The sequence below is a fragment of the Colossoma macropomum genome, unplaced genomic scaffold (assembly GCF_904425465.1).
Source record: "Colossoma macropomum unplaced genomic scaffold, Colossoma_macropomum, whole genome shotgun sequence".
In the NCBI taxonomy this organism is placed as follows: Eukaryota; Metazoa; Chordata; class Actinopteri; order Characiformes; family Serrasalmidae; genus Colossoma; species Colossoma macropomum.
Genome location: NW_023494786.1, coordinates 16,645,386 through 16,664,731, shown reverse-complemented (window position 1 = coordinate 16,664,731; position 19,346 = coordinate 16,645,386). Strand labels below are relative to the sequence as shown.

The window sequence follows — 19,346 nt, the reverse complement described above, 5'->3', positions numbered from 1 at the left end:
AGACAGCACTGGAATTATCAGGCTCCCACCATATGCACTTGTGGTTGATGGGGCATGTAGTTTACTCACACCGTAAACACAATTTAGAGAGAAATCCATTTCATGTTCGCTCATGCCGATGGCTCAAGGTAGACTTTATCAGGCAATACCAATTTCAAATCCCTCTAAGATCGCTTGGGCTGCATCCACATAGTTGAACGAATCTGCTGTTTCCTGTCTGCTTTCCTTGATTTGGCCTGATCTGTAGTCTATGAGCCCAGTCAATATAACAGTAGAGAGTATTTGTGCAGGACAAGACGTTTTGTACTTTTATGGAAAAAAATAATGTCAACATGTGCCAATTCCTAAAATAAAGCCCAAAGAACATGAAAAATATGACAGCTAACATCACAGTACTGTTGTATGTTATACCACACAGCCTCACCTATTCTGTTGTTTTTTCTTGCTCATGTAGACCTTATGTGATGTTTCATAGAGCAAAATCCATTTAATCTGATATTTTTTTTGAGTTGAGTAAATACTTGTTAATGTGTTTTCTACTAACACTTTAAATTAAGTTACAGATTTTCTTGATTCCATATGAAGATTTTTATGTGGGTGGTATAATTGGTCACACAACCAGAGCCGTACTTCAAGGCATGTTATCCAAGTAAGATGATGTCTGCATCAGAGCTCTACAAAAGGATATAAGGAAAACATGGATTTTTCTGCACTGAATATTACATTTAAAATGAGCAGGATTAGACACCTCTCTTCTCCCTATCTTATCTAGCCTAGATGGTCTGGAATTTTTCTTAATTGGCACTCATCACACTGATAAAATACCTGTTAAAATGTCTGCATTTCATCATAAGGCCTTCTTAGCATGGACTTTAACTTACAAGCATGTTTTTTCACCACATAGTTACTTTATGTGCAACAATACAAAGTAATTAAAGCATTAATCTCTCTTTGGGAATACTAGTCCCATAACAATATCACACTAGTTGATCAGTTATTTAATTCTGATGGTTTGAAGTTATTTTGAGTATAAACTGCTTGTAACACCAGGTAAGGGTATTTGAAAAGGTGTTTGGTGCAATCTCCTCCAAAGTATGCAACTGACGTGAAGTGAACAACAGTGACCTCACACCAGTTGATTCTCCTATAGGTAACAGTGTTTTTCTTTTTTAGCTTTGTAACAATAATAGATCTATAAGAATTTTGTTCCAAAATGATACTGTTACAATTCCTCATTCAGTGGAAGACAAAGATCTGGCTAATAGCTATCTGATACCTAATGACTAATAAAGTTAAAGAAGTGTCATATATATACTTATACATAAAATCTACCCACCTAAAACTTACTTTAAATTTAAACATAACATTGACACAGCTTTGTTCTGTAGTAACTACCCAGAGCCAGTTTTTACTTATGTTGGCATTGCAAATATGTGGGAAAAATTGGCAAAACCTTTTATTGTTCATTATATTGAGCAAAAGTATTGTTTATTGTGGAAACATGTAAATTTCTGTCTTTTGAAAAATCAAACACACACACACACACACACACACATACATACATACACACACACACACACATTTATATATATATATATATATATATATATATATACATTATTCTGATTTAATCCAGTCCTGTTAAAGAGTGTATGTATTCCAATATTTCTGTGTAGTTATGCATATCCCCCTCGCAAAAACACTACCCAGTGTGTGTACACTGTTATATGTATATCTTTTATGCATTGTGTATATGTTTATATGTATATATACGTTAATTTCAAGAAAAAAATCCCGCAAAATAAAAAGTGGCTCCAGTCCAGCGTTAAATCCTCTTACAGTTCGAAAGTGCGGCGTGACATGGAATTTATTTTTATCAAACTCAATTTTCTGAAGTGACCAATGAAACGATGCATCTCTCTCCACCCTCATTGGCTCGAAAGCCTCAAACGGACCGCCTCTACCACGATTTGATTGGATCATCGCCCGCAGTAAGATGCTGTGATTGGTTGCCACGTTTGTTGTTTCCGCTGTACGTAGATTACGCGGTGTTGTTGTCGCGTTTTGGGAAGATCTCCGTTTAGTTAGCTGAATTCAAGCCCAGCGTCCCGGGTTTGTATAACTGTCACTGGCATTAATGTTTATGTCTCCTCCTCGTACTGTGCTGGGTTTAGAACGGAGTATGAACGGCGTATACATTGCTGTCATTGTTCAACAAATGTCTTTCCCGCTAGAAGTGATGTGTCTGGCTGACAGAGTGGCCAGTTAGCCAGCTAACTGGCTAGCTAAGCTATGTTGAAATGTCTGTGAGTGAGGCAAGCCAGCTGGACAATATTCACATCTGCTTTTGGGCATACTTTAATGTTGTTTTCGAGAATGTTTGTCAGTGAATGTCTTGGCTGTGAAATAGTAGCTTTATAGTGTTTTGCAAGTGCAGCGGACTAGCCTAAGTTAGTCATTTAACATTTTACGCTAATATAAGCTTAGTTTGTTTGCCTTGCACGAGAGTGGTAAGTTAACTTTAAATGTTCAGTGAGCGGTTTCTTTAAATGTAGGCCGAGTTGTTTTGAAGGTTTAGATTTTATGTTTTCCTCGTTGTAGCTAAAGTCATTCGTGCTGCAGCTCGGTAGGTTGTTGAGAAAGTCAGAACTCAGACTATAACAGGTATTAAAGTCGATGGGCCCACTTTTCAACAATAATCGCAGTGTTGGGACTAAAAATATAAGGCCACTCGTTCTACAGTTTTACGCTAGATGAAGTGTGTTTGGTACAGCTTTTGGAGAAGCTCATCTCTGATCTATAACCACCTCCTAGCCAATGCAGGTTGATAAATAAAAGTGTGCATTTCAAGAGTTATAATAATTGAGTCCAACACAGTTACATAATTGATTTGTACTTCGTTTTACATCAGCTGTCCCTGCCAGTTGTTTTTATTATAGAGTTCTACTCAAAATGGGACCCAACTTCATGCCCAAACTATACTAAGCTTTTTTTTTTCCCAGACTGGTTGTGTAGAGAGGATGAATCAGCATTGCCCAGTCTCAACTGATTCTCTCTTCCCTCAGGATACAGACTGGTTCACCATGGCATCCGACTCCCCGCGCAGACCAAGTCGCTGTGCTGGAGGGGTTGTAGTTCGAGCACAGGCTGCTACGTAAGACCAAATCTCTTCATCTCTAGTAGTTTGCTTTCTGGTCATATCTCTTTGGACTCAGTAGGAACTCATCTACAGAGTTCACCTCCATCACAATGTTGGGGTTTATCAGCTCTGCACTTTTTGCTTTAGTTTAGTAGGAATCAGTATGTGTAATCTTAAAGTCAATACACATTACTGGGAGCATTTATGTAAAGACAGAGCAGTTCCTGCTGCACCTGTAGAAAGTCTTTGTACAATGACATGTCTTAACAAACCTTTTCAAAGTGTCAGTGTTTTAGGAATCACTGGACCCCACGCATAGATACTTCGAATCACTATTCTCTCAAATCTTAGCTGAGCAAGGGAACAGTAAAACATATTACAACTGTAATTTCATATATTCATATTTTCATACCATAGTGTGGTGACAAGCTGTGACAAGTACATAAATATTATTTAGTGCATCACAGTAAACTAGTTACTGAGGATAAAGACAGAGCAGGTACTGCTGCACCTGTCGAAAGGTCAATATCTGAGGTACACATTTATGCACATATACATGTAGGTTGAGTGGCTCAGGGGTTCAGGGGTTGTTGGAGCTTGTGGATGCGACATGGTGCAGCAACCCTCACCCACTTTACATATTGCTAGCTTCAGCTGCTATGCAAATGGTGAACAACCACTGCTAATCTTTTTATAACAAATTTTAGTTGTACTAAGTTGTGCTATGGGGATCAAAATACTTCTGAACAAGGACGATCTTTTTCTGCTAACTAGTGAAGCAGACTGAAAACATGTTAGCTTTGCATTGTAAGAGTGTTCTGTTATTGTAGACTTGCAAGATAACATATTATATTATTTATTAATTGTTAGCTAGAGTTCAGGTTAGTTGTTCCCAAGTAAGGGTGACAATGTTGAATTTCCTCTATTTGTACACTGTCTGCTTGACTGCCTGCAAAGTCCAAACTTATCTGAAATTGTTTTGGGACTGAGCATTGGCAAATGTTCTGAGGTCCTTAGAATTCTCATTTAACTGAGTCATGGCATGCACTAACATGTATGTGGCAAAGGCCGGAATTTGATGGTGAAGGTTAATATTTTTTAAAGAGGAAAGGGTCAGCCACACTCCTGCCTGATTTTAATCCAGTTGATTAAACCTCCTCACCTTATTACCTATACTCAACTGATCACTCCAGAGAATCACATACTGTTGCCAACCAAAATATTTAGTGTTGGATAACTTTGTTCAATAAATGAATGAAAAACTATATAATGTGTGTTATTTTTTTTTCATAGGTTCTCTTTTTCTAGTGTTATGACTTAATATAGAAATCCAGATAACGCTAAGTTTTCACAGACTTTTAAGGAGCACTGTATGCACAGAACACACAGTGAAATCACTCGTTAAATAAATTCTTTTCACTGTGCATATGGAATAATTTAAAATTTAATCCATTTTAGGAGGTTGGTTCAAAATTCTACAAGAACGTTTTGTAATGTGATTTAGCTGTCTATAAAAGGGATTTTTCATAATGTCACTTAACTTTTTTTAAATTTTTTTATTTTTATAGGGAGCAGTCTTACATGGAAAGTGTTGTGACTTTTTTGCAAGATGTGGTTCCTCAGGTTGGTGCTTTTCCCGGGTTATTTTCTCCTTTTTTTGGTTGATAGGTGTATTATGTGAACTTGATGTGAATGGCATTTATTTTAATGCATATATGTAACAATCATATAAATGACCGTTTTCTTATTTCTCTTGACTATTAACAATTGTCAACTTTTTATTTGGTTAACTGCCTGGTCTTTACTCAAATGCCAATGTATATGCACTGTTATATCTGCCTGAACTCCAAGATTCCAAAAATTCCTTCTTTTGATGTAAAATGCTCCACAGGGCCCATTTTAACATCAAAAAGTATATTATGTTATTAATGTCATGAGAAACTGCTATTCATTTACATTGATCAATAAATATTAAGCAAATTACAAAAAAGAGAAGTGGGATCTCACCAGATTTTTAGAATAATGTTATGATCTAAATTACAGTTTTATAGGCAGTGTGTGAGTCTTTACGTTATTGGAACAAACTACTACATTGTATTTTTGTTAATTGTGCTTATTGAGCATCTTCATTTGAATTTTTGAAAACTGTTGCCTGAAATAAGAACATCTTTAGGTTATCTTGTAAGCCCTTTTCAACTGCCAGTATTGTTACTTATCATTTGATTGTGTCACATGGAATTGTGCATTTGTATTGAAAAACTGTGACTACTTTGACCCCCTTCAGATTGAAAACATTTATTATACTTTGTAACTCATACTCTGTACTTCTAAATCAAAACAGCTGACAACATTAATTTCTAATACCTGTTTGTTTTGAAGGCGTACACTGGGGCTCCTCCAACGGATGAAAAAGAAAAGATCATTTGGGTTCGGTTTGAAAAAGCAGACATCAATGGTACGTTCCTGGTTTGAAGAATGTTCTGTACCTTCTCTTGGATTTTTCCATACACATTGTCTACCTCCAGTGCACCAAAAACTGGTTAATAGCTAGTCTCTTAACATTTTGTTGGGTAGTAATTGGCTTATAATGTCATACTTAAAGTAGCAGTCACTGGAACATTTATAGTACAGTAACGTAGCTACCTCTAACATCGGCTGTCCCCCAATATCGGCCACTTGCACGTATTGCGCAATTCCTCTCTCTCTCTCCGCCAATTGCTCAGGCGAAATTCAAAACACATAAGCTTGCGCCTTACAAGGGCATCTAAACTTTATTCTAGCAAAAAATCATATCTGAAAACAATATTTAAGTATCACTAATAACGTTGTAATTCTGCATGTACAAAACTGCATGAACACAGCTCATTTTCATTCGGCGATGGATATTTGTCTGTGTAGAAAGTTAGCTTATCGGTTAGCTTTCTCTTCTCTGAGGTAAAAAAAAAGTTTGCCGCCATGGTGGTGTTACGTATATGGCGTAAGGGTGCCCACAGAGGACAAACTTAACCTCATTGTGAAGCATTGTAAAGCATTGAGTCTGGTAGGAATGATGCGTAAACGGGATTTCTCATTTGACTGGCACAATCAGACACGCAGCAAAGAGCTGTGCTCTATACTTAGTTAAACAAGCAAATCAAGTTGAATAATGAAACAATACAATAACGTCACATTTTACTAACGAATATATACATATATTTTATGTTTTTTACAATTTTATACGCTGAATTTTAGGCTAAAAGATGAGTTACGGAAAACCGGAAGTGAGGTGGCCGATATTGGGGGACCCCCATCATTCTAGCAATACTAGCGTCAAAGTAAACAAAAACGTTATTATTGACAAAACTGTTTTCTCATTATGTCAGATGACTCTTGGACATTAATCTACACACGTATCTCTCCCGAAAAACATTGATTTGGTTGAGTAAAGTGCTTTCATTTACTTACAGTTAGCTTAGATTCCCAATGTTTTATTTTGAGGTGGCCGATAACAGGGGTACCTACGCTACTTCATCTACCGTGCCACAGATTTTGGAACCTATGACAGTAGAATGAGAGACTGTAACCCATTAGACATCATCCACATTAACTTAAATTTATTTTTGATTAAAATACTTTTGACAATATCAGTAACAGAAATGTGCTAATAAATGTATCTGTCTAGCCCTTTGACAGCTTTTGATGGCTACTGGTGATATTTAATTATACCACAATTAGTTCTTGCAATTTGCTAAGAAGCATTTGAATATTAGAGCCAGCTGTGTTGGATCTGAACTCATCAGGATAGTAGTTTTTCCAAGACCGTGCCTGGGCTTCCCTGAGCTTACTAAACTAAGACCTAATTTACCACATAGCAAAAAAAGGAAGCCCAGCTCTGTTTCTGTCATTAAGTCAATGTTGGGTATAAAACACAGTTTTGATTTCACACACATCAGTTCACTTTTAATGATCGAGTAACTTGTTTTTTATGCACGAGTATTTGGCCCTTAAATTATTTGAAAGCCATCAGTAGATGTTCCCGATTTATCAGTAGGTTCACAAAAGAGAATTATAGTATATGTTTTTGATTAATTAATTTGCAAATATATGAATGTAGCAGTTTCAAAGAAGGGCAGTCTTTCTTTTGAATAATGTTGCTTAGCAGCAATACCTGATTGTTTAATGGGATAATTTTTTCATTGCTGAATGTAAACAATCATTTTTGTTAATCAAGTCATCCCAAAAGCTAGTAAGATGCATGATAATGAATTGTAACTGTTGTTCAATCACTTGCAATCAGAGTAATGCTATGTCAGGGCCAATATCGTATGGTTTAGTACTCGCTTTCATTTGTTATTGTGTATTTTTATCACAGTTAGTTTCTATCTAGAAATGTGATTATCTGAGAATATTTTTGAGTTCAAGTTTCTCTGTATATCTGATATTGGCCCTATGACCACATCTAAATATCACTTCACCTTATTCACTTCTGTGTAATTCAGAAGCAGCCGCCAGCAGCTAATATTCCAGGTACTTGCTGCATAAAATAGTACTGCAAATGCATCACTTTCAAGTAAAATCAGCTTCACTCGCTGGTGGTTTTACCAGTACTGTAAGTTCCCATGCTTTGTTTCCCCTGTGAACTAAAGAAAGATGCCTGTTGTGGTAGAATAATACTTATCTGTCACTGTGTACTCTGGAGAATCTCCTCCTCTTCAAATCTCATTGAGATGGCATGAAACAGCCATTACATGGAGAAAATGCTTATTACTTCAGTTATAGGTACTGATATTCTGTGTTTGTCTATAATACTGTATTCTTCAATTTTTGCAAACATCAGTTCTTTTGCTCTTATTCCTTCTATCGTACGTACTTGTATGACTTCTGTTTTTGGGCCAATTGATTTAATCATGCGCTATTTATAACATTATACACGTATGAAGATGTTTGGGAAAGTTGTGTGTTGGCTGGTGTTATTTTCAGCCCTGTGCTTGGGTAACCTATGTGACTTTGAAAGACTTAACAGATTATTAAAAGATCTCTCACTTTCCAGCTCGTTTTTTGGGTGACTGAAATATTGAGGATCACACACTACCTGACACATTATACAATTTAAAAGTTGTTTCTGAACTGAATCAAACTTGCTGAACTTGCACTACACTCTCCCAGTAATAAGAAAGCATGCAAATACGTGCTGTATTTAGCCTTTTTTTGCTTGCAGTTTTCATTGACTGTTGGGGAAATCCACTCAGATTATGCTGTTGACCAGTACGTACTACTAGTTTATATCTAGGCTTGGGTTAACTCCTTAAAATCCCAGGCTTATTACATACTTAAGCTTATTGTTCAGTAAATACAGGGACTTCAGTGCAAACTGGTTGAACTATTTTTAGGTTAAAGAAGTTTGTAATAAAACTTTTGGCCTGCCAGCGGGCTCTGGTCATTTAAGGTGTTACACAAAAAAAAAAAAATCAAACATTTGATACACTCTGACTGGTCAACTCCATTGACAGATAGAACTACTTGCACATTACTTGATTTTCTCTTCCACACGTTACACATGTGTCAGTGATCCAATTTCATGGAATCACTAGTTTTTCGATGTATTGGTCTCTAGCTATGGTTGTATTTCATCAGTAAAAGAACCTTCTGAATCTTTTCACTTATTTAGTTATTTGTTATTACGTATTCGTTGATGTTTAGCCTTAAAATCTGAATTAATTTTCCAGGAAAAATATGAAGATGTAACCTCCATTTGGGTAAAACTGACAAGAAGAATTGAGAAATGTATTTTTTTTCTTTAAAAAAATCACATGACTCTCATACATTCTGACATGAAATATTTAAATGAGTCCAACATCTTGATTTAGTTTATAGTTTAGGAAAGCAAAAACAATTTTGTGTTTAGTTTAGAAGAATAGTGGAATAAATACAATAATTGCAAGGATTGACTCTTGGAGGCAAACTATAACTATGATATACTTGAAGGCATAAACTCAATCCAAACACATAATGTAACCATTAATCAGAGATTTCAAAACAAAACAAATGCAAATGATTGGTTTGGCACAAAAACAGGAATACTCATGTAGAATGAAGAAAAAATTCCCACTCTGAAGTATGCTGCTGTGTACTGTTAAGCCCAGAGCTGTGTACTGTTGACCCAACATTCCCCGGCAGACACCAACACTGTAATGCTGGCAGTTGGTTTTGTAAGAATAAGAAATGAACCAGTGTGAAGTGGAGGGAGAACATTCTTCAACGGAATAAACCAATGGGAGAACATTCTAGTACAGTGTGAGTGAGGGTAGAACATTCTAGAGCAGGGATAAGTCTGGACCTAACATCCAGTTTCTTGTCCTGGATTTTGTGGTTACTGGTTATTAAATAGTTGTTGAATTGTTGTCCAACTGACCAGTTAATTATCAAGCTGAGTTGAGAAATCCTGTTCTAAGATTAGCAAGAATAATAAAAATTCCAGGACGGGAAATTTATCACTTCAGTTCTAGAGACCCTCATCAACCACACACAGGTATGGCACACCAACTTGAAGTTTGAGTTTGTTTGGGAATGTTGGGTCAGTGCACTCTGGGCTTTAGTTTATTAGGAAACCAGGTTAGGCTGCACAATGGAGTTAATTATTCATTAGTACTCCAACAGTTTGAGCTATGGCCATCTCTGACCTAAAACCTATTAAAAACTTGAGGGAGGGGGTAGTCCACAAACCTAGTTCTGCTCTTTTCACTAATGGATCTTTTCTTCCTGATGAATTAGAGTAATACTGACCAAATGGTGGTATATGTTAGGTCACATGCCCAGGAATGAGCAATAAACATGTTGAACTGTGCTATAACATGGCAGAAGCAACTCTAAAAATGTGGTGACTTGATATACATTGGATGAGGAACCACACATTAGCCGTCACCCTCCAAAACGGATGGGGGAGTATTTAACTGATTAATCTGATTGAAAAAAATGTAAAAAACTTGCAAAGTAACTAATTAGGCATTAGGTACACATTAGGTAGAATGTGCAAAATAAACACTGATAACATATTGACACAGATTCAGTCTGTTGTTTGCAGTATGATGCACTGTTACAGTGTTCAGTCTAGACAGGCTTGTTTGGCAAGGACCAAGCTGTGAGCCTTTTGATGGTTCATTTCTCAATAAGGAGATGAGTGACAGCGCTACGTTTTCTCAGTGACATTTATGTAACTGTGCCAGCTATGGAAATACTGGAGTTTGACAGCAGACTTGCAAACTGTTTGTTTATAAACTGTCTGCTTCTGTTACAGTTTTAAATGTATAGTAGGCTCTCCAGAAAGTTATTCTTGTTGGGCAAATGGCTCATTTGTCTTCATGCATGCTTTCAGTACACATTGGACAACTTATATACAAAAAGACAAATAAACCAGCCTAGTGTACAGTAGGTCATTATGCTGCCATGTGGATGGTTGTCGTGTTATTGTGTTAACAATGATCTTTACTTCATTATTAAAAATGATAGACTCGCACAAGGCTGCACGAATTCTCATTTCTCTTTCTAACAATTAGCCATAGCAGAAGTTGCCATAAGTTAGTCATGCCTGATTGCATCTTAGTGTTATTGATGTGATACACAGACATTTGAAGCAGTTTTATAAGCTTACTTATATAATATTAATATTACATTAGCCTAGTTATTATAATAATATATATTATAATAATATAATATATATATATATATATATATAGGCAACTTGTAACTGCAAACACATGCATTTGTGAGATCATGCCGATGTGGCTTCATGCAAGAAGATGCTGATGTAATGATGCATGTATTTTCAGGGTTGGTATGATTTTTGATTCTGAGGCAAGGATCAGATTAGATTTTTGATCGAATCTACAGAGCTCCAATTATATACTGCACAGATAAGGCATAGAAAGTTAAGTGTTTTGTTTTTTTTAAATAAGTTTTAAATCACTGTCCCACATTTGTACACAAACCATCCTACTCTATGTTCTCAAAACTTTTAACCCGTTTACATATAGGAGGCTTGTGTCAAATCAAAAAGCACAAAAGGCATGAAAATATAGCATTTATAATACAATTTAACATTGCTTTGTATCTTGCCTATTTGAGTTTTAAACCTCAATTTACAAGCAGTACGGAATGAGGCCGTATAACTTTGAGATTCCCGTTTAAAATGCTGCTCTGCTGAGCTGCTGTTGCTGTAGCTGATTGAAACTGGGCAGGTTGAAAACGACTGACAAATTTGCCACAACCAATGCACTCAAAATGTACTATAAAGGTATTTTGACAAAAAATGAGTTGTGCCCTACAATTTCTGATTAGACTCCCTGGGACCCTAACTAGCAGTTTGCACAGCGGGTCCAAGTTCACAGCAATTTCTACGAAAAAATATATAGCATGATGCTATCAGTTCCATACAGCAGACCACTGTTCTGCTAAGCAGAGGTTTTATCTGTTGCAACTTCATGGCTGTTGGATAGTTGTCTTTTACTTGCAGAGAAGCCAGACATTTCATTTCATTGAAGGAAATAAATGTGGGATAACAACTGACAGTGTACAAAAACAAAGTCTTTTCTTATTGAAGCATATTTAGTATTGTAGAAAACATTGTTGCTGTATGTCAGTTGTCAACGACAGCAACTGAAAAGTTGTTACTACGCATGTGTCCAGATGTGGCCCACTCACCAGAGTTCCTGGAGATGCATGGCAGTGGTGCTGACCCGCCTCTGTGTCTGATGATTGGCTACGCAGATGGAATGCAGATTTGGAGCATATCAGTGAGTACTTTGATAACTTGTCTTCTATTATTAAACAAGGGTCACTGAGCCACATTTCCTGGCTGCTTTTGTGCTCAAGCATGCAGATCTTGGCTTCTGATGGATTAGAACAGAGGTGCCCAATCCTGGTCCTGGAGATCTAACACTTTGGAGAGTTCAGATCCAAAGCAACCTGACTCTAATATTCAGATGCCACTGAAGGCCAAGTCGGGTGGGTCAAGTGTGTTAGATTAGGTTTGGAGCTGAACTCTGCAAGGGGGATAGATCTCCATGACCAGGACTGGTTTAGAATCTCGCAGCCAGTGATGTAACTTAGGGTAGAAAATGTTTGGTTTTCACAAACAGTGGCAGACTAGGAAAATGTCTGTTCCTATTTCTGGAAATTGGTTTTCTGGACAGGGATTAAGCCGGAGTATAATTTCCTTTCACTGGAAAATCTTCATTCAAAATGAAGTCAAAGAGTAAGCGTAATTTGTGTCTGGTAAAAAAGACCCTTAAAAACTTGCCATCTTGCCTGCTTATTTAAATCCTTCTTCATTTTTTTCCCACTTTCCTTGTTTTTCTTTTGTATATCTGCCTGTGTGCATATCAAAGTATTCTTAATTATGTCGTGTTTATGTGATCTTGATGGTTTTCCCCTCTACATCCATCCATTCCATTATAGGACTTTTATAGGAGTTTGTACATGTGCAGTTACACGTTTTAGCCACTTGATGTCAGCACCGACATAGAAAAATCCTTAGTATAGAGATCTGCTTTTAGTTGAATTACAGTATACAAAGCTCATCTGTGAGCCAATTATTGTTACTAACTGTTAATGTAAACTAAAAGCACAGTTTCATTTAAAAAGAACATAGAATAAGTGTGAGATCTCTTGTTAAATTGTTCAGTTTTATTTTTATTAAGGATTTAATTGTGATTAAACTGACCCTGCTATTATCACCATATACATTTTATCTCCTAACTAGAGCAGCATCTTCTACGCATTTGTCATTCTTCTGTTTTGTTGTCTTCTCTTTCTCTCCAGGCTCTTGGTTCTCCTATCTCCTGTTTCTTTCTGCCAAACGGTCATTCTTGTATCATAGTAGTCTGTTTTTCCTGGTTCGGAGCAAGTGTTGAAAGCTGTACCGTTTCTGGTCATGAGTGATTGTGAAGTGTTTGTGACAGTTGCTAAGCTGACACCCTCCATAATGGCAATGAATGGAGGAGGAGGACTGGGCCTAGCAGGCTCTGCTGGAGTGTGTGCTTGCATCTGCGCTGAGTGTGTGCATTAACATCTCCTCAGAGAGAGATCTTTGGCTAGAGAGGTGTTGTTCGTCGGTGGAAGATAACAGGCAGACTGTAGAGGGTAAATTGAATGGGTGTTGGAAAGGAGAGGTGTGTGGTGGAATGACATGCTCTGCAAAGAGGTGGTGGAGCTGCTGTTTTTCTGTGCTTAGCTTGCAGCCTCCATGCGTTGGGTAGTGGAAGATCTGTTCTTGAAATGAGGTTTGCAGCTAATACTAATGCACACACTAGCGTTCAACAGCTTGAAATCACAGTTGAAAAAAGTTTGAAATAGCCGTTGTTAATAATACAAACCCAGTTTTGTTGCAGATACATTTGTTTTGATAATGAACTATTTGCAATGATGAATGGAGCTATAGATTCCATAATAACTGAGACAACTGAGAATTAACAATGAAATTGTTATCCAGAATGCCTTATATTTAAAAAATAAAAAACTATGACCAAATCCAGATGTGACCAGATGATCACGTAGCTATTCATAATTATTTTGTTACAAGATGTTACCATAAATAATGTCAAGTTTATTAAATATTATAAATTTTTTTAATTATTTAAAAATCTTCACTATATTTTTACCATGTTAAAACTCCCAATCGTTGTTTCCCAAATACTTTTAACTTGTGGATAAACTGTTCCAATTCGGTATTTTAAAACATTTTCAGTTTTGCACTGTATAAGTTATAATTGAATAACAACTGTTAATATGACAAGTGCTTCCAAACATTTTAACTGTAGTTTAAATATTTGCAATTAATCTTGATTGTGTTTATAGAGTCAGTTCGACAACTGTAAAACAAATATGAACAAATTAATATTGTGATGCAGTTTCTTCTTGATCAGGTTAATCTCTTTGACAGACCTCAGCCCAGGAGACAGGCTTATCGCTATCACCCGTCCTCTCCAGCTTGATACTGATACCGCTCTGCACTTTGTCTGCTTTCCCAGTTGTTCTTGGAATGATCTCTCCTTTCTGTGAATCTGATCTTGTGCAGCCAAATTCCAGATGTATAGCTTTGTGATTTTTGAATTCCATCAGTCTGTGTTCATTTGAATGAATTTGGTGAAGTATACAGAAGTAATTTTGCATATTGCTGTCATAAAAAATAGTAATTTAATAACAGAACAGATTTAGAAGATGACACACAAAAGCTTTTGAACATGAACACTAATGCAAAAATGACAGTTGCATTAATGTAAACCTCGCAATCTGGTAAATTCCATTATTCTTCTGGCCTATTTGCTATTGAAGGATTTTGTTGTGTGTGTACTTTCTCCCTGATATCCTACATATTTGTATTTCTTTCTTTCTTTCTTTCTTCTCTCTCTCTCTCTCTCTCTCTCTCTCTCTCTCTCTGTCGACCTGCTGTATTTTAGATGACATGTTAATCTCCCTGCTTGGCGGCCTCACGGCCACTTTTAATAAAAACATGACTGATCCTTCTCTCTGCAAAAGCTACTAATTGTGCAAAAGAGCGATCATCCTCTGGTGGGATTATCTCCTTTAGACACATGGATTATGCCCAGTAATGTGATAATGCACATTCTTTGTAATTTAACACGCATACACATACATATATACATGCTTGAACAAACATTACAAAGGGTTTAGTACTTAAAACAAAGGCAGAATCCCAGGCCATTAGACCTGAGGCGTCAGTTCTCTTTTTTTCCCCTTTAAGCTACTGAGCAAACTGGAACGTCAATTAAAAATGTAAAGGAGAAAAAATGTTTTTTGTTCATCTGTCCATATACATATTGTTAGTCATACAGATGATATGCATTGTAGCATGTAGAGTATTTACTTACACTGTAACTTTAGTTCTGTGGCTTGGCTGCAGGCTCAACCAGCTTCTTTCGACTTTCCATTCTTTATGACTGCTTGTTTCTTTTTATAGTGTGAACAAATCTTGCTTTATTTGCCCAACTATTGTTCTGTAACTTGTCACACTCGTATTTTTGCTTCTTTTGCTTCTGGCAGTGTTCAAAGAAAGCATCAAAGACGTGAATGTTAAATTCACTTGTTTTTTGGTTTTAAATCTGAAGCACCTCATGGACTTTGCTAAAGTCAAAGTTAATGTCATGGAAGGGACTACATGGGGGAAAAAGAGTACGTGTCAGTGTCAATGAAGTGCTTTTGTTCGTTGACACTGACACTGTGTGCCGCTGTTTGTTCACAAAACTATAAAATATTTTCTCTTTGTTAAATTTGTTAAAATGGGAAGAAACAAAGGCTTGAAAGATTTATCATTTTTATATGGAAATCACAGTTTAAGAGAATGTTGTTTTGGGATTGCAAGAGTTTCAATTTTAATTATAGGCTACATGATCAGCAGTTGTCTTAAGAAGTTTTGGATAAAATTTAACCTTAATGACTTGGAGCTTGTAAACCTTCTGTAAATAGGTTACACAAATAAGATGAAACCAAACACCCATGTGCTCTGTACATGACAACACAACCACAACCAACTGGCAGTCTGGTGCACTCGCAGCATTCAAGCCTCAAGCCAGAAAAAGTGGATGTGCTGGCTTTATAGAAAATAATTGCAATTTAAATCAGTATCTCTAGATTTTTTCCCCAAGTCGTTCTGCTCTAGACAAAATAGAAATTTACTTTTAGGGGGTCACCCCAGTAAAGCTGGGTGCTAAGGCAACAATGTAATGTGATGATACTTCATGTTTTGACGACTCATCATTCGATAGATAGGAGCAAAGTAGGGCAACATTAAAAAAACATATTGTGATGTTATGATGTAATTTACCACAATAACAGTAAATATTTCCATATTGCCCAACCCCATGCCCAAGTGTATTCTGTGAGTGGGAAACACTGAGTGGTTGATAAGGCTGTATCATTGCATTAAGCTGGCTCTTTGAGGAGCTTCTAAAACTGATGACCCTGTGAGCTCTCACATGCTTTGCTGAACAGCTTGTGTATTTGATGCCATTTATTCTATATCCTCTGTAGATCTCTTCAAATGAATATCATGCTATGTGGGTTCAGTACTGCAGCCTTTTGGGCTTCATGCCAGTTATGATAGCATAAATATTGTAAGAATAGCGGTAGGTGAAATATTTTCTGAAGTTGAATGGTTTGTGTAGCTGGTTTCTCTCCAGCTCTGATTCCCAGATAACCATTATATACCATGCTTTTTTATGCCTTGTTTTGGTTAGTCAACAGATGGCCAATGTTTGGATTCTGATTGTAGAGCGACTCATTAACAAACCACTTCACAACCACTACAGACCAAACAATGTATCTTTTGATTCCAATACAAGCACTTTTATGTCTGTTAATGTCTCAGTGGGAAGTAGGGTTGGGTTACTAGAAATCTGTGTCTCTGCACCAGTAGTTGTTGCTCAAGAAGGGATAGTCCTTAGTTGCTGTCCCAGAAAGACTGCTCTGATGTCACTGTTTGTGGGAATAGTTTCTGTAACCAATTTTTGCCCAAATTTAAGTGTCAAACGTTCTCATCGCTTGTATATTATACCAGTGCAGCAGTGCATAGGCTTTTACTTTATTCTGCAAAATGCTTGTTGTGTTGATTGCATTGCAGTGATGCAGAAATTCTGCACTGATGCTGATATCCAATATTTTTGATGTACAAAGCTGGTGATGCTGATACATAAACATTTATAAAATGTGGAATTTGGGAATAAATCTAGTTGGATTCGCATTACAGAGAAATATAACATTTAACACGTGTATCTTTAAATAAAAATGTAGATAGAGGAGTATGATCATGCTCTTGCCCTCAGTGGGCACAGTGTAGTCTGCACACACCTGGTGCATAAGCCTTGAGGCCAGCAGTAGGCCAACTTTGATACTTGGCGAGTGCCATAAGCCAAGGGAGACAAATACTTTCCACAATCTTGGAAAGTCTATCCCAGTGTGTGAAGGGATTAGAGTTCTCTGGTAGCTGACTCTCAGGTAGCTTCTGTTTTAAGGTAGGGAAGCTCCTGTGGAAAACCTGCAGTAGCTCCACCAGACAGTGTTAGATGTTTTATGAGGCAACTCACATCTCTTATGTTATGGAGAAGGTGTGGAGCACACAACCAAAGCATGTTCTTAAAGCGTTCTGCTGCAGTGATGGCTGCACTAAGAATTGGCTATGACATAGACGCTGTTGAAAATGTAATCATGAAATGTAGCTACATAATTTCTTGAATGGTAGCAGAACTTATTCCTAGATCAACAAGGTGCTCCTGCCTCTAGAACAAAGATCTTGAAAATAGGACCTTGAATCCAGTTTCTGGTCCTGGATTTTGTAATCATCTGTTGTTAACTGAACTGTTGACATAACTGAGTGGCCATCTGGTGTTGTACCTGCCAGGACTGTAAACTGGATTTAAGGTCCACATTTAAAAAACTCTTTCTTGTAGAGGCAGAAGCATTTTGCTGATCTAGGCACAAGGTCTGACAGCAGCCTCTGCTGTAGTATGTCAACATTATAGTCCATGTGCAAGTTGGTCAAGACCAGCCTCACATAATCTACCGAGGAATAAAGCTTGTCAGGCACAATTGCTGTGACCTAAGAGACTAATTGTAGTGCTGCTAATTTACTTTTGTAGCTGCTGCTTGGGCTGAGAAGTAGCTAATAAAAGAAGACTTACTGCGCCTCTACTGAGCAAGACTAGTCGATCTAGCAGCTGCTACAGGGTCCTTAGTGTAGTGATCTGAGATGTAGGTCAGTGTGGTAATGTCTTGGTGTCCAGTAGTCGCTTAATACAAACCATTTCTTTTAATGCTCAGATAAGGTCAGTGGTAGTATATCTCAGTGGGTTCAGTTGGTGCTAGAGGGCATCTCCTGATAGGGTGCCAGTCTGGGCAGTGAGAGGTAGGAGCCTGAGTAGTTGCTGCTTCGGCAGCCTGTAGAGAACAGGGTAGGCTCCTGAAGCTCAGACAGTGCCTCTGGGCTATGTGAAAGCAATTCAGGTAATCACTGTGTGTTGCTGTGAGGAACGAGGAAAAAGTATGTCTTCTGTGTGAACTGGGTATTTGTATTACTGTCCGTGTCACACGTTATTAGATTCTGAGCTGTGCACTGGTGAGCGAGGAGCATTCCCTGTGCTTCACACTAATTCTGTTAGTCAGTAGCAACAAAATAGAACTTGCTGTATTGTGTGTTATATTAAGTATGCATGTTGTGTTTTCTCTGCAGCTGAGCGGGGAAGCCCAGGAGCTGTTCTCAGTGAGGCATGGTCCTGTGCGAACTGCTCGGATCCTCCCAGCACCTCATATCAGTGAGTATTTCACATTTATAATTGCTGTGCAGCTCAGAGAGACTTCTCTTGCAACTCAGGAGCACCCATGACGTGTCAGACTTCAGTCCTCGTGTGCTACAGCGCTGCACAACATTGCATCTGATTGAACTCACCTGATTCATCTCATCAGCTAAGTAAAGCTGCTCTATTTTTTGTTAAAGTTGAAAGAACTAGCCTTACGAAAACAAAAAACATGTGGTAAAATAGTGTCTGTGTGCTGCTGCACATCAACATGTAAAGCCTGAGATAATAATTTAAAAGTCACCATTGTCAGGTCATAGCATGTCTACGCATTAAAGTCACACACACAGGCTCAAAAAGAATGTCTAGCTCAATGTTTAGGTCTTGAATGCAAAATCAACATTATACTGATGAAGATATGATGACAAATAGTGGATACTTCACTTACATCCTCAAAAGGAACGTCCTTGACTGAATTCTCTTTGAATACTCTTTCAGCACACTCGCAGTCATCAGATTCATCAACTCTGGGAGAGTGCAAAACACAACCATCTTTATAAAATGTTCTTCCACATCTGTGCAATTACACATTTCCACCAGAGGTGTCTCCAAATCCCCACAACTTTAACAAGACCATTACAAGTTGAACTCTGAATGTTAGAAAAGGTAAAATGCTAATCTCTGCAGAGCTGTGGACCACCTTGAATTGAGTTTGACACCTCTGACTGCCTGTGCCTTTGTTCTTCTATAGTATCAGTTTATTATCAAATCTTCAAATAATACCTTGTGCCACAAGTTAGTGTTATACATGTGGCACAGTGTTATGTCTATATTTTCTAAATTAATCATGTCAGTTAAACTTTGTGAAGAAACATAGATCTGCAGGATCTCCAGGGGAAGTGTTTTTAACTCAGCAAAAATTTTTC

The 19,346-nt window shown here is 37.4% G+C and overlaps 1 protein-coding gene across 3 annotated transcripts in view; it reads left to right on the top strand.

Moving 5' to 3' along the window:
• Positions 1-2,016: 2,016 nt before the first annotated feature.
• bcas3 (BCAS3 microtubule associated cell migration factor) overlaps positions 2,017-19,346 on the top strand; it is a 296,779-nt gene continuing 279,449 nt past the window's right edge. For all 3 annotated transcript variants that reach the window (XM_036562324.1, XM_036562319.1, XM_036562331.1), the window contains exons 1-6: positions 2,017-2,112; positions 3,066-3,154; positions 4,708-4,762; positions 5,519-5,594; positions 11,801-11,907; positions 18,357-18,438. In XM_036562324.1, the coding sequence (XP_036418217.1) occupies positions 3,084-3,154; positions 4,708-4,762; positions 5,519-5,594; positions 11,801-11,907; positions 18,357-18,438 (391 nt within the window). In that variant the 5' untranslated portion in view covers positions 2,017-2,112; positions 3,066-3,083. The remainder of the gene's footprint in view (positions 2,113-3,065; positions 3,155-4,707; positions 4,763-5,518; positions 5,595-11,800; positions 11,908-18,356; positions 18,439-19,346) is intronic.